This window comes from Rana temporaria, chromosome 6, assembly GCF_905171775.1.
Source record: "Rana temporaria chromosome 6, aRanTem1.1, whole genome shotgun sequence".
Classification (NCBI taxonomy): Eukaryota; Metazoa; Chordata; class Amphibia; order Anura; family Ranidae; genus Rana; species Rana temporaria.
The window spans coordinates 195,327,492-195,344,072 of NC_053494.1; the positions used below are offsets into that span (position 1 = coordinate 195,327,492).

Consider the following 16,581-nt stretch of genomic DNA (forward strand, 5'->3'; position numbering starts at 1 on the left):
GTGTGTAGGTTTTACTGGATTGAGGGCCAAAGCTCAATTGGGCAGAGAAAAGCCGCAAGGGTTGTTCATGCTGGGCGTTCAGAAAGTTCAAGTGAAGAGGACGTTCCCACCTGCCCTAGACTTGCAGTTTATTATGAGTCGATGGTTGTGCAGGGGTGTTAATAATAAAAAACAAAGTTTTCACAGCGGCTAGGTGGGTCAGGGGGGTATTTTTTTTCTAGGGGGGGGGGGGGTGTGTTTCAGCGAATACATGAGTTTTTACAAAACTGCAACTGCAAAAACAAACTCCACTTGGATCGTTTTTTTGGTGTTTCTCCCAGGAGCTAGATCCCTTGAGTAAAAAATGTAAGAACTTGTGAGTTCATAATGTTTTCAAGCCAGTTGTGAAACAGCTGAGGACATAGGCAATTCCAGTTTTGAATTCTGCCTTTAATATCACCCTGATGCCGCGTACACACGACCGTTTTTCGGGTTGTAAAAAATTACGTTTTGTCATTAACCACTTAAGCCCCGGACCAAACTGCAGGTAAAAGACCAGGCCCCTTTTTGCGATTCGGAACTGCGTCGATTTAACTGACAATTGCGCGGTCGTGTGACGTGGCTCCCAAACAAAATTGGCGTCCTTTTTTCCCCACAAATAGAGATTTATTTTGGTGGTATTTGATCACCTCTGCGGTTTTTATTTGTTGCGCTATAAACAAAAATAGAGCAACGATTTTGAAAAAAATTCAATATTTTTTACTTTTTTCTATAATAAATATCCCCCAAAAATATAAAAAAAATAGTTTTTTTCCTCAGTTTAGGCAGATACGTATTCAGTTTAGGCCGAACGCCTGATGCTCAAACAAGTTCCGGACCCTTTTTTGTTGCGTGAATCGGGCGGTTTGGGCGTTTTTGAGTGTTTCTATTTCCCATAGAAAGCAATGGAAACGCTCGATTCAAGCGACTAGCGCGACAACGAGCGTTTGCTACGGGCGTTTTGTCGCTTTAATCAATAGAAAATTTCACCCAGGCAGAAGATAAAAAAAATCTACCAACATAGCAACAAGTGATGAAAAGATGATCATTTTTCCTATTGGCTAAAATAAAAAAGGTCGAAGTACAAAAACGTCGGACGACGCTGTATGCAAACGCGCAAATAAGCATGAATCCCGGTGACAAACGCCGAAAAAAATAAAAAAAGGAAAAAACGACCAAACGACCTACGCTCAGGTGTGAATGCAGCCCAAGGCCCCGTACACACGAGAGGATCGATCTGCTGGAATTGATCCGCGGACCGGTTTCAGCGGATAGATCCCCTGGTGTGTACGATCCAGCGGATATTTTTCCGCAGATTTTTTTCCCCGGGGATGGATTTCCAGCGGATCAAAATTTCTTAGCATGCTAAGAAATCTATCCGCTGGAATCCAGTGTACTGTACAGACTCAGCGGATCAATCCGTCCGATTCCATCCCTCGCATGCGTCGTAATGATTCAACGCATGCGTGGAAGTCCTTATATGACAGCGTCGCGCACGTCGCCGCGTCATCATCGCAGCGTCCTCCGGACCGTTTCTGCGGATCGATCCTCTCGTGTGTACTAGGCCCAAGGCTTACCTGTAGGTGCAACAAATATCTCCTAAACTGTGTATATTTGCAAAAGAAAGGCACCGATTTCTATGGCGCATGCGCCGTAGACAACGGTGCGCAGGCGCACTGATCATGCCTTTAGTGGCGGCACCCATGCGCATGCGCGGGAGTGACGTCTTTGCGGCTCCCGCCAGTCACCCGTGGAGAGATGGCAACAAGCACCGCTGTGGGGGCTTTGAGCTCAGGTAAGTACTTCATAATGAGCTAGCTCATTATGCCTTTTGTCATGCAGGGTGTTTTGGAAAAAGAAAAGAAAAGAGGGTTTACTTCCTCTTTAAGAAATTTGAAATCTTCACCCAAAAAATTGTGTGAATATTCATTTCAATTATTCAATCACCTACCAAGGAAATAAGTGAACAGTGATTTTCTTTTTACATACACTATATTACCAAAAGTATTGTTCACTTGTTCGTTCCCCGACTTAGTAGTAGTACGTAGGTAGGCGGTACACTTTGGTGGGGGTGGGTCAGCCACACCTCTTGACCATTGACCTCTGGGGAGGTCCCTATTCCAATCCCTGAGTCCTAGCCTTATTCTTCAAGGGGAAACCCTAACCCTGCACAAATCAAGGTCCATAAAGACATGGATGAGCAAGTTTGGGATGGAGGAACTTGACTGGCCTGCACAGAGTGCCGACCTCAACCCGATAGAACACCTTTGGGATTATTGCAGTAAATGCTAACAATTTATTGCATGGAGATTATTAACTCCTTTGTTACACCAGCTACGTTAAATCTACATTAGTTTAAATTTGTTAAATCTAACTATGTCAGCGTGCCCTAAGATTAATGTAGAAATCTGGCATATTATCTCATAATTAGCAAGGTTTCCCTTTACTTGGCCCCATGGCTCTTCCTAACATGACACATATCATACCATGGGCATGTTTTATTAAAAATGCCCACATCCATTTGTCTATTTGGTGCAAATGTACATTCATTCTGTGTACAATCCGACAAAAACAAATGTTGTTTTGGCTATTTAACATTCTGAATGAATGTTCGACTTTCATGGGCAGCAAATAAAATACTGCATTATGGACACTAGATGAAGCTGAAGAGCACCAGAACTGTATACCGTATTTATTGGGGTATTGTGCGCTCCAGTGTTTAGCGCGCACCCCTAATGTGGACCCGAAATTCCTGTAAAAAAATCATTTTAGTACTTACAGTTTTGGTGTCTTGCGCGGCGTCCATCGGCGACCTCGTCGGGTCCGGCGTCCGTCTGCGGCTTCGGTGGTGTCCTCCCGGCTTCTCCCGCGATGTCTCCCCGCCGAATTGCCGCTTCCCACGCTCAGTTTGAACGCCTCCGCCGACGTATACCGAGTCTACATTCGGCCAGGCTCGGCTTCGCTCGTGCTCACGCTCTGTGGCGTTTATGCGTGAGCACGAGCAAAGCCGAGCCTGGCCGAATGTAGACGAGTGTACTGCACTCGGTATATGTCGGCGCAGGCATTCAAACTGAGCGCGGGAAGCGAGTATCGACGTATATCGCGCACCCACTATTTTCCCCTTATTTTAAGAGGAAAAAATGTGCGGTATACGCCGATAAATACGGTACGATACAATGTTACAATTCTAGAGACTGCTATAGAAAATAAGAAAATCATTGATGTTGACTACATTGTATCTCTTGTTATAAAGACGCTATGCATTTCCTATGCTCCTCAGCTCCATCTACTGACATAATGCTGTATTTTACTAATTCCCATAATAAATTCAGAAGACTAAATAGACTAAAGAACATACATTTTTTCCAAATTTCTGCCCAGATTGAATGCATACATGCAGATTCTCTTGATAAATAGCTTTGCAAGTTTTTAATAAATAGACACCTTAGTAATTTTTTAACATAGTTAAGGAAAGAGCACAGATACTGAGTTGTTGTTTTGGAGCTTTAACCCCCGGTCACACCGGTACGACTTCAGGTGTGGACATGTGATTTACGAATCGTACCCAAAGTAGCATCTAAGGTGTTTCTATGGTCTTAATAGATACGATTTCAACAAAGACCACCCCTCCACCCCTCGTTTTTGGATATATATATATATATATCTATATATATATATATATATATATAGATATATCTTTATATATCTATATATATTTTTTGTTTAATTTTTTTCCTCTATCCTACCTTTTATGAAGTACTAATTGTACTTCCATTCTAGCCCAGCAATGGCAAAGTACGTAATTTCTTCCTTCTCCCCGCTGGCTTCTGGGACCTGGGTGTGTCCCAGAAGACGAGGTAGCCATTCACATAGCGCCGCGTGACTCGCGCTTGCGCAGTAGAAAACCAGCTCTGAAGCCTGAAGGCTCCACTGCCCGTTTCCCTTAGTTACAATGGCGGTGCCTGCACCTGAGCCAATGGATGGATCAGCCTGGGGGGGCGACATTGCTGGCTCCCAAGACAGGTAAGTGTCCTTATTAAAAGTCAGCAACTACAGCATTTGTAGCTGCTGACTTAAAAAAATAAAAAACTTTTTGAGGCTGGAACTCCGCTTTAATAATGGCATTTAGATCTACAGTATACACAGAATGAATCACTCGTCTAATAAATGCTACTGAATCCACCTAAGCTTCCTTCATGCGATAACTAAAATGTCAGATCTGGGAGGATAAAAGTCTTCTTTCTGATTGACAGCTGTGTGCTTGTTGTATCTAAATTGAAGTATGCTAAAAAGACTTTGACAAACTTTTTTTAATCATTTATACTTCTTGAATATGGTACATCTTTTATTTAGTGCATGCAAAAAAAAATGTTTTATATATATATTGGTTTCAAACAAATATCTTTCTCCTGTTAATCTCCTGTTAATCAGATGTGGACAATGTGGAAGGGATTGCTGTTGACTGGCTTGGTAATAATTTATATTGGACAAACGACGGACAAAGGAAAACAATTAATGTCGCTCGCCTGGAAAAGGCATCACAGAGCCGCAAAACCTTAATAGAGGGGGAAATGTCACATCCTCGCGGAATTGTCTTGGATCCTGTTAACGGGTAAGAGCTAATAGATGTTCTGCAGTGTTGAGCCATATAAGAGAAAAATATGATATAAAAAAAATGACAGGACCACACAGCTTATACCAGGTTTTTCACTTTCCAGCAACTATTTTAAAAGGTGTCTCCAAGAGGTAGCATAGTAGCCAGCACTGGAAATAAAGGGGCAGATTCATGTACCTGCGCTGCGGCATAACATATCCCATTTACGTTACGCCGCCGCAAGTTTTCGGCGTAAGTGCTTGATTCACAAAGCACTTGCCTGTAAACTTGCGGCGGCATAGCGTAAAGCCCGCCTAATTCAAATGGGGCATGTGTCATTTAAATTAGGCGCGCTCCCGCGCCGAACGTTCTGCGCATAGTCCGTGTGAAAGTTTCCCGCCGTGCTTTGCGCGAAATTACGACGCCCCGACGTATTTTTTGAACGGCGACGTGCGTTACGTCGTTTCGTATTTCCGGACGTCTTACGCAAAAAAAAAAAATTGAAATTCGACGCGGGAACGACGGCCATACTTTAACATGGCTGGTCTAAATGTAAGCCATGAAAAAGCAGGCTTATGTTTGCGACGGGAAAAACCGACTAGTGTCGACGTAAGAGAATGCGACGAACGCGCGTACCTTCGTGGATCGCCGTAAACAGCTAATTTGCATACCCGACGCTGGAAAACGACGCAAACTCCACCCAGCGGCCGCCGGAAAATTACACCTACGATCCGAAGGCGTACGAAGCCGTACGCCTGTCGGATCTATGCCAAAAGCCCTCGTATCTTGGGTTGAGGATTCCAAATCAAGATGCGACGCGGCAAATTTGAAAATACGCCGGCGTATCAGTAGATACGCCGGCGTATTACTGCTGTGAATCTGGCACAAAATTCAGAACTGTAATATAAGTTGATGTTTTAATTGTATTGTATGTACTAAACAGTAGAAAAAGTAGAAAGCAAACCCTGAAGTTGGGTTGACCACATACGCTTTCTTAATTCTGTCACACCTGTAACAGCTACGGTTCTGCTGAAGTCAATGACTATAATGTGGCTGTCACCGGCCCCTGGAGGATACTTCATAGGACTATACTGTATGTAGAATGAACTATAGAAAGAAATGTTTAGCTCACAGGAGAGACCTGGCTAACATAATATGAAAAAAAAAAAATCCAATATGGGTCCAAATTCTGCCTTACTCCACCCAGCAACAGTAATTTTAGTGTGGCACAGCGCTTAGCCTTTAAAGGGGTTGTAAAGATTCACATTTTTTCACCTTAATGCATCCTATGCAATAAGGTGAAAAAAACATACAGTACCTGAGCCCTCGAAGATCCTGAGTCGTAAACGCGCTGGCTTCTCGGCCCGGTCTTCTTGGCTGTTTATGGCTCTTCATTGGATGATTGATAGCAGCGCAGCAATCAACTCAATGTTGCAGCATGCCGGGGGGCGGGGCCGAGTGATACACTTGGCGGCTATGACCACTGACTGTATCACAGGAGCGCGCCCACAAGCTAACCCTCTTGAGTGCTTCCCAGAAGGGGGTTAGCTCGAGCCAAGACAGCCGCCAGGGGACCCCAGAAGACCAGGATCAGGGTCACTCTGTGCAAAACAAACTGCACAGTGGAGGTAAGTATGACATGTTTGTTATTTAAAAAAAAAAAGAACCTTTACTAACCCTTTAAACTGTAAAAAGCCATTAGGAGAACCCCACAAGAATAATTATAACGATAAAAAAGTTACTAAATGGGCACCAAAAGCTCAATGGTATCACATATTAGTGGGCAGTACAGTGGCTTAGTGGTTAGCAATCCTACCTTGTAGAGCTAGAGTTTTCCATTTTAAGTCCATGTCAGGACACTGTCTGCTTAAAATATGCAAGTTCTCCCTGTGTTTGTGTGGGTTTCCTCTAGATACTTAATTTCCTCCCATACGCCAAAAGGCATGCTGGTTACGTTAATTGGCTCCTGTCTAACATTGGCCCTAGCTTACTGTTCTACTGAGTGCCACCTAAGATGAATGGTTTAACAACATAAAAACAAAGACGGTATTTGGCACACTGAGAAGAGCCAGTCCAGGTATACACATTAAGGCTTTGACAATGTTTGTGAAAGTCTCTGTCCAATAATTCCTAAATGCTTGGCTTAGTTTTAGAAAGAGCTAAAAGGAACTCTGTATGCACATAAGGAAAGCACTTAGAAGGCACTATTTCCCCTTGTTTCCTTATGTCTCACTGACAGCAGATAAAATGGATAAGTCCCCAGACAAAAGAGCGCGATAGAAATATTTAAATAATTATGTAGTTCACCACCTGTGTCTGGTGACAATTTATGTCATAGGAATGCAGAAAACATAAGGAATTGAAAGATCATCCTTTGCCATGAGAAGGTTGAAGGATTCATATCACCATTTATGATGACCAGGCACAGGTGCTGAGATACATGTGATGAAATGTGGGGCAGCACAGTAGCTAAGTGGTTGGCCCTTCCACCTAGCAGCACTAGGGTTGCTGGCTCGAATCCCAACCACGGCACTACCTGCCTGAAGTTAGCATGTTCTCCCTGTGCCTATGCAGGTTTACTTCTATACTCCAAAGACATGCTGGCGGGTTATTTTATCCTGTCTAAACTGGCCTACTTTAAGTATATGTATGAAAAAATAGGGGTGCAATCAGCGCAAAAATATAAACTATTGATAAGATTAAAGCAAGTGCTAAAAAAAAGTGAAAAACCATAAAGATTAAATTCACCAGTAATGCTGGCTGAACACTAAAACAGGATATTCACAAAAATCCAAAAGTGACAAAAATACAAAGGAAAGCAGTGCAGCGCAAAACCAATAAGAACATATTCAATTAAATATATATTACATGAAATAAGTATAAATATAAATCAATAAAGTATAAAATTAAGTGATAAAGTCCAAATATTACCGTATTTTCCGGCGTATAAGACAACTTTCTAACCCCTTAAGATCTTCCTAAAAGTTGGGGGTCGTCTTATACGCCGGTAACCTAACCTTACCATATCCCAGAATCGCGGGCGTACGATTTTTCAAAAGCTGCGCCTCCTACGTCTTCTGTTCCGTGATAGGCGGAAACACTCAGCTTCCCAGGAGGCACTGTGTTCAGTGTCCGCCTATCACAGAGGCCCTCTCGTCCTGTGTTTAGTGTCCGCCTATCACGGAGGCCCTCTCATCCTCGGACGAGAGGGCATCCGTAATAGGCGAACACTGAACACAGTGCCTCCTGGGAAGCTGAGTGTTTCCGCCTAACACGGAACAGAAGACGTAGAAGGCGCGGCTTTTGAAAAATCGCGATTCTGCATGTCTTGGGATAAGGTAAGGGCACAGTCTGGCATGTACTGGGGCACAGTCTGGCATGTACTGGGGCACAGTCTGGCATGTACTGGGGCACAGTCTGGCATGTAATGGGGCACAGTCTGGCATGTAATGGGGCACAGTCTGGCATGTAATGGGGCATAGTCTGGCATGTAATGGGGCACAGTCTGGCATGTAATGGGGCACAGTCTGGCATGTAGTGACACAGTCTGGCATGTAATGGTGGCACTGTGAGGCGAGGCATGACTAGTAGGAAGGAGGTAGACTTATACGGCGAGTATATCCCAAAACCAACATTTTGGCTGGAAAATTAGGGGGTCGTCTTATACGCCCAGTCGTCTTATACGCCGGAAAATACGGTAAGTAGAAAATCCAGATAATCAAATCTTGGAATTCTTCACCATGTGATGATGACAAAGCCAAACTTAAAGTGATCCTTCCACCAGTAAAAATGGGTACTCTCATCTTCACACATGGACCACTGTTTTACCAGATGGTCAAATAGGCAGATATCTCAGCTTAGGAGACCAGGAAGCAGATTAGCAATTCAAATCCTCATAGGTCAGCAGGCTCCTAACCCTGTACATGTTACGCTTTACAACTTCCTCAGCGTTTTACGTTTTACAACCGCCCCGCTGAGGAAGTTGTAAAACGTAACATGTATAGGGGTTAGGAGCCTGAATGCACGTCGCTCGCTGCCATCCTTTGGAATCAAGTTTTTCCCTCCATTTCCTTGCATTCCTTATTGCCGTTTTTACAGTGGCTAAATGTGAGTAGCCTGTGCTTTTAATACTTTTAATAAATGTTTGAGTCCAGCGGAGAGCACTTAGTTTGTGATTCCTTTTTCATGTTCGGGTCCTTCTGATATCCGCTGACCTATGAGGATTTAAATTGCTAATCTGCTTCCTGGTCTCCTAAGGTGAGATATCTGCCTATTTGACCATCTGGTAAAACAGTGGTCTATGTGTGAAGGTGAGAGTACCCATTCTTACTGGTGGAGGGATCACTTTAAGTTTGGCTTTGTCATCATCACCTGGTGAAGAATTCCAAGATTTGATTATCTGGATTTTCTACTTAATATTTGGACTTTATCACTTAATTTTATACTTTATTGATTTATATGTATACTTATTTCATATAATATATATTCAATTGAATATGTTCTTATTGGTTTTGCGCTGCACTGCTTTCCTTTGTATTTTTGTCACTTTTGGATTTTTGCAAGTACAGTATATGTATGAATGTGAGAATGTGAGATTGTAAGCTCCTTGAGGACAGGGACTGATGTGAATGTGCAATTTAAAGAGTTGCGTAAATTGTCGGTGATATACAAGTACTTGAAACAAATTAGTAATGCTATAGTTGACCTTGACATTTTCATTACAGATACCCTTGCAATGTTCACCCTGAGGTGATATTCTAAAGGTTTGCAGGCTAGGAGTGATCTATTATAATGCCATGTGGACATTATAGGTTAGCAGCCAGACACAATTAGTTATTGGCCCATTGTAAGTCTGTTAGATTTCCTTCAACAACTGGCCATTGGACAAGGTAGAATACTAATTCTAAAGGTAAATAGAAATCACATCATTGAATTCCCCTTACCACGCCATGCCACTCTATAAGTCTTAGGCCGGGTACTCACGACCAAACATGTATGGTGAAAGCGGTCCGTCGGACCGTTTTCACCATACATGTCTGCCAGAGGGCTTCTGTACGATGGTTGTACACACCATCGTACAGAAGTCCGCGCGTAAACAATACGCGGGGCGTGTCCGCGGTGTCGCCGCGTCGATGACGCGGTGTCGCCGCGACAATGACGCGGCGACGTGGGCGGCCCGCCTTTAAAATGCTTCCACGCATGCGTCGAAGTCATTCGACGCATGCGAGGGACGGCGGGCGCCTGGACATGTACGGTAGGTCTGTACTGACGACCGTACATGTCCGAGCGGGCAGAATTCCAGCGGGCTGTTTTAAAACAAGTCCAGGAATATTTGTCTGCTGGGAAAAGGCCCGGCGGGCAAATGTTTGCTGGAATTCGGCCCGCTCGTGCCCACACACGACCAAACATGTCTGCTGAAACTGGCCTGCGGGCCAGTTTCAGCAGACATGTTTGCTCGTGAGTATGGGGCCTTATAGAAGTAGGAGGCTTATTGATCTGTACGTCTTACAGGAAAAAAAAATCCGGAAATATTATTTACAGTTTGTCATTAATGTCACAAGCAAAATGTGTGCCAATTACTTGCATGACAGCTCCCTCACAAGGCTAATTTGAGAGATGTTTTTTTGGGGCAATGAATATTTCCATTACTTTAGATTAGAGATGACAAATGACCTCAGAATTAATGTGTCAAATTCTTCTGTGAACAGGGAGGTGCAGATCAATCACCATTCAGGGTAGATGACTTGGATCCATGGGACGGTTTTGCCTAATATGAAGGCTGATCTGTTTATCCATCAAGATGCTGGGCCAGTTGTCTTCATTATGCAAATACCTATTTTGGGTGAACATTGTTCATCAGGGAAATAAATTATTTGTACACAATATTTGTTTCATTCAGGATGAAAATAACCTATGATTTTGTGCCTGCTTTTAATAATTTAAACTTAAACGGACAATACTGTGTATTTCCTGTGACCACAAAATATTAAGAACTACATCTCCCAAGAGCATGTACAGAACAAAAAGCAGGTGGTGGCACTACCAGCATAAAAATGGTAATTTTATTGAAAATCTATTAAAATCGAGGACACAGTATGCACACACATCTCCTGTGGCGTTCAGCAAACACGTTTCACGTGCAATGACTAAGCACAGGTGTGTGAAATGCATTTGATGAATGCCACAGGAGATGTGAGCGCATACCATGTCCTCGATTTAAAAAAAAAAATCAATAAAATTACATGTTTATGCTGGTAGTGCCGCCACCTCCTTTTTGTTTTGTACATGCTCTGGTTGCGGACCAAGGCTGGAACCCAGCATTTGTCACAGCAGGAAGAGATCTCATACTTCACCTTGGAGCGGTGCAACCTTTGTGCCATACTTTGTCTACATCTCCCAAGAGCTGAGAACTATGTAGTGAATCCTAATGGATTATTTGGCCAATCTTGTTATTCCATTCTGGTCATGAGCTTATAGCAAGATATTGTACAAACAAAAGGCAGGGGAAGTTGGTGATTTCCATTAAGAACCAATGCCAAAAAAAGTATTTGTCTATAGACACAGTTAATATCTGTTGTAGGCCCATCAAAGGGTGCTGAGTTATGCAGTCCTTCAAAATATTGTCTCTTATCTCTTAGCTGACCAGGGGAAAAGGTACGGGTGAACCTACCAAGCCAAAATGTTGCGATTTGCAAACTTTGCAAATTCTAGGGATTCTCCTTAAACTAACAGTAGTAGAAAACCTGAACCTCAACCCTAAAGCCGCGTACACACAACCATTTTTCATGTCATGGGAAAAACAAAGTTTTTCTCGACGTGATTCTTGTCAAGCCTGCCTTGCATACACACGATCGTGAAAAATAAATGCTTGAGCAAAGCGCGGTGACATACGACGGCACTATGAAAGGGAAGTTCCATTCGGATGGTGCCACCCTTTGGGCTGCTTTTTCTGATTTCGTGTTAGTAAAGGTTTGGTGAGAGACGATTCGCGCTTTTCAGTCTTTGTGCTTTTCAGTCTGTTAGGCCTTGTACACACAATCAGTCCAAACTGATGAAAATGGACTGATGGTCTGATGGTCTTATGGTCTGATGGTCTGATGGACTGATGGACTGATGGTCTGATGTGCCTACACACCATTGGTTCAAAAACTGATCGAGTCCAACGCGGTGACGTAAAACACAACGACGTGCTGAAAAAAAACGAAGTTCAATGCTTCCAAGCATGCGTCGACTTGATTCTGAGCATGTGCAATTAAGGTTGAATCTGTCATTGAAGGCTTATGGTGTCTGTCGAATGTTCTAAGAAGAAGAAGAAGAAGAAGAAGAAGAAAAAAAAAGAAGATTCAATAGAAACTTAAAAAAAAAAAAAAATTGACTCTTTATGTCTCTATGTCGAATCTTAATGTCTCTCTACGTCGAATCTTCATGTCTCTCTATGTCGAATCTTTTCTCTCTATGTCAAATCTTTTCTCTTTATGTAGAATAATATTGGACTAATAGTTAAGATTAGGCACATTTGACCGCAACGAAAGTGAAAATAAAGCATTTGTTTATGTCGGATCTTTCGGTTTTCGTTTTCTGTGCTTTCGTTATCGTTTATTAAAACGATAAAGAAAATACCTGAAATTCAGACTAAAATGCATCTGACGAAAACGAATGCACATGTCTAGTTATAAGTGAAGTTTTAGGCCTTGGTGGGTGTGGTGGTGGGTATAGTGCACCCCTGCTGGTATTTTTCTACGAAAGTACCAAAACATCAGCACCAGCAGGAAATCCAGGCAATTGTAAATGTATTTTTAGGAGAGATCTTCAGCTTTGCTGTTCTGTTAATGATGAGTTCACTGTAAGCAAAATAATGTAAACCCTCTGGATGATTGCATGATTAGAAAAACAAAAGAGCTTGCAAGAGGAGCAAACTAGAAAAGCTTTACATCTATCCACAGAGGTGACTGATATTGTTGTTCAATTCCTTAATATTCTAATCAGTGACTGGGGTCTTTATGTTAATTGGTTATTTATAGTCATGTGAGGATTTCCTTTGCTGGTAGGCTTGTTGTCTGATCTTTACCTCTCTATATTAATTTGTGACACTGCTAACTATGGATTATATTGAGGCTCCCCATGGAGCCAATCACCAAGTTCATTGACATGCTAGATACAGTAGGAGTTTATACAAAAGCTGCAGTGATGAGACCGAGCCGGGTCCCTTGTAAAGCACTTGCCCGGTGATCGCATGGTTACCAAAAAAAATGGCTATTTGATTTTTTCTTTATTCTCCCTCCTCGCCCATCTCTCTTCCTTCTCTCTACCTTTCTTATCTTGTCACCCACATGGCATCAGATGATGTAAATAATACAAGATACAGTGTATCAAAACACAAACTTGTCAGTGCAAAGATGAGTTTTTAGTGTGCCGCTCTGTATGAAGAAGACAAAGCCTGAAGCCCATCGGTAGGGGTGGAGAACATCATGTTATCCAAGAGCTTAATATCGTATTTGATCTGTGTTTGTTTCTCTTTGTAAACTTTCTATCAGATCAAAGTCCATGTTCATTACAAAAATAAGAAAATACATTTATTTTACCTGATAGATCATAAGATACACCAATAAATACTATTGTTAGGACAAATCTCTTATGCCTTGTACACACGATCGGAATTTCCGATGGAAAAAGTCAGACGAAATTCTTTTATCGGATATTCCGACCGTGTGTGTGCCCCATCAGACTTTTTTCCGTCAGAATTTAGAAAAAGCACATGTTCTCTTTTTTTCCCGAAGGAAAACATTTATATCAGAAATTCCGTTCATCTGTAGGGAACTCCGACGGGATAAAAAAAACATGCATGCTCAGAATCAAGTAGACACATGCTCGGAAGCATTGAACTTAATTTTTCTCGGCTCGTCGTAGTGTTGTACGTCACTTCGTCGGAATTTGGTGTGACAGTGTGTATGCAAGACAGCTTGAACAGAATTCCGTCTGAAAAATACGTCGGAGTTTATCCCGATGGGAAATCCGATCGTGTGTACAAGGCATTAGAGCAGACATCGAGAGATAGTTGTCTCATGTGTGGACCATCAGAGTGTTCTACCCATGTTTGGGTGAGGTTTGTATGTAGTTTATGCCAATTTAAAGGTGTTTTTCATTTTCACTAGAAACTGTAACACACTTTGTGATGTGATCTAATTTGCATGCTACCTTAACACATATAAACAAATGTTATCTGTGCTGCATTGTCATTCATTTTGAATAGCATAGCACCCTTATGCCCTAATACAATGTTGCTCCAAGTCACATGTGTTTCAGGACACAATAACACATGGTATTATGCTACCATTCATTGTAGTGTGCTGCATTACAAAAAAATTTGTCTGTGTGCACTGTTGGAATGGAGATCTAATGTTTGCCTTTTCAAATATGATGAAAAAGTCAACAATTTCCATGGGGTGTACTGACTTTTTCACACGGAAGTATGATTACAGGCTCTATCCCTGATTTTGGTAGACTTAGTGGCGACTGGTGCTCAATTTTTTTTTTTTTTTGGGGGGGGGGGCGCAAACAAACTGAAAAATACTGAAACAAAAACATCAATTGCAGCCTCACTGTGCCATCATATGCAGCCACTCTGCCCATCATATGCAGCAACTGTGCCAATCAGATGCAGCCAACTGTGCCCATCATATGAAGCCTAATGTACCCACCATATGCAGCCAACTGTGTCCCATTAATTGCAGCCTCTGTACCCATAATATGCAGCCACTGTGCCCCCCCCCCCCCCGTTATCTGCCCAGCACTTACCCTATCAGGATAGTGGATCAGGCAGAGGGTCAGGTGGCAAGCTGTCTCCTCCGTGCGTGTCTTCTTCCTGTTTTGCTAGGTGGCCAATGAGATTGCATCTACCTTCAGCCAATCAGGTGCACAGTATTACATCTGGGCCTCTTGATTGTCTGAGAGGCGGTTCTGTGTTAGCAAAGCAAATATTAATTTGCTTTGCTAACACGCCTGGGTGCACTGTGAGTGTAATGGTTTGTGCTCGCAGTGCACTTTTTTTTAAGCCTATAAGAGCCTGAAAGGGGGTGGCTACAGCGGCCATGGATAGATTCATGCAATGCATGAATCTTTCTATATTACACAGAGGGGGTGGCTGGAGAGAGGGGGTGGTGCCTGAGCTCCCCTAATGGACACACCGCCACGGTTTTGCATCCTCATAGGGCATAGTAGTACTCTTAAAGTGGTTTTAAAGCCAATATTTTTTTTTTATCTTGATGTTATCCCTGCATTAAAGGTGAAATACAGCCAAAGCTCATTTGAATGTAATTCTCCTGTGGATCACAGGAGTGCAGTTCATTCTGTACTCATGTGACCTTTTTTTAGCAGATAGCGAGCTGAAATCACAGAGCTGGTCCAGGCTGGCGTAAGATTGTGACCATATGGCCGGGATCTGCCCAGAACCCTGGACTGGCAACTAGCTCATCCTCTCAGCAAGCCACTGAGAGCCTGAGCCAGCCGCCCCCATTCCCTCCACAGCCCAGCCCACAGCGGTGACTGACAGTCACTAGCTCTCTACTCAGGGAGCTCTAAGAATCGAGTGATCAGCAGTGTTTTATCGCTCAGCTCTCAGTTTTAGAGCCCATGGGCATCAGACTGATCCTGGAGCCACCTAATTAAGTAAGATTCTTTAAAAGAAAAAAATCCTGAACTTCTCTTTTAAGATAAAAAGTGTAACAATAACAAAATCACCCCCCTAAATACTGAGTCCTTACTCGATCCAGCACTGCGCCAAGCTCTAGCGGTCCTCTCCTCTCTTACTGCATGCACAGGACAGAGAGGCAGCAGTAGGAGCCATTGGCCATCCTGCTGCTGTCAAACAAATCCTGTGAACAGAGAGCAAGGAGCGTGGTCAAGCAGCTATGTGTGTCAATGGACACATATAGCCTGGCTCAGGAGTTAACCTGCAAGTTTGCCCTCATAGCAAAAGGTTTGCTATGGTGGCAGACACAGAAGGGAAGTAGCAGAGAGCGCCGAAAGGAGACTCTAGAAGAGGAGGTTTGGGGTTGTTTTATGCAATTTCATTGCACAGAGCAGGTAAGTATAACATGTTTGTTATTTTAATATAAAAACGTATATACGACTTTATAACAGCTTTAAAGCTCATCTGAACTTTCAATGTAAATGAGCTAAATACATTTTAGGTGCATCATAACAAAAGGTGGGCAAAGTCTTAAGCCCTGTACACACAATCGGATTTCTGATGGACTCAAATCCAATGTTTTTTTTCGTTGGATATCCGATGAAGCTGACTTTCATCAGTCTTGCATATACACTATCAGGCTAAATTCTGACTGTGCCAAAACATGGTGACGTTAAACACTACGACGAGCTGGAAAAAAATGAAGTTCAATGCTTCCGAGCTTGCGCCAAATTGATTTTGAGCATGCATGGATTTTTTTCCAATGGAGTTCCACACAGATGATCGGAATTTACTATCGTTTTTTTATCCATAGGAAAAAATTAAAACATGTTCTATTTTTTTTACACCGATGGAAAAAAGACCCGATGAGGCCCACACACGATCGGTTTGTCCAATGAAAACAGTCCATCTGTCTTTTTTCATCGGACAAACCGATTGTGTGTTTACAGTATGTTTTATTTAACAATCAGCCACAGAGTAGAAAAGTCAGTGTACTGTCAGCTAGTTACAGAGCATGCCCCTCTGTGTGTAAGCAGTGGTCTCTTTCCAGAGATCTGACAATCCCCTGCTGAGTCAGAGCCAGAACTCTCCAATCAGGTATGAGCATAAGCTTTGCTTACTGCAGAGTTATAGGTCCATTGTAGCAAGGGATGTCTCGGACCTCTGCTTCCACATAGAAAACAAGGGTCACGACAGCATTCTGACAGAGGGCAGGCTTTTCTACTCAAGCTGTGGCTGCTTTAGAAAGAAAACAAACTAAAAGGAATTGCACACCTTTTGC

At 42.7% G+C, this 16,581-nt stretch overlaps 1 protein-coding gene across 1 annotated transcript in view; it reads left to right on the plus strand.

Moving 5' to 3' along the window:
- Positions 1–16,581, plus strand: part of LRP1B (LDL receptor related protein 1B) — a 1,757,966-nt gene that overhangs the window by 949,593 nt on the left and 791,792 nt on the right. Inside the window, exon 12 of the mRNA XM_040358043.1 lies at positions 4,450–4,630. Coding sequence (XP_040213977.1) covers positions 4,450–4,630 — 181 coding nt within the window. The remainder of the gene's footprint in view (positions 1–4,449; positions 4,631–16,581) is intronic.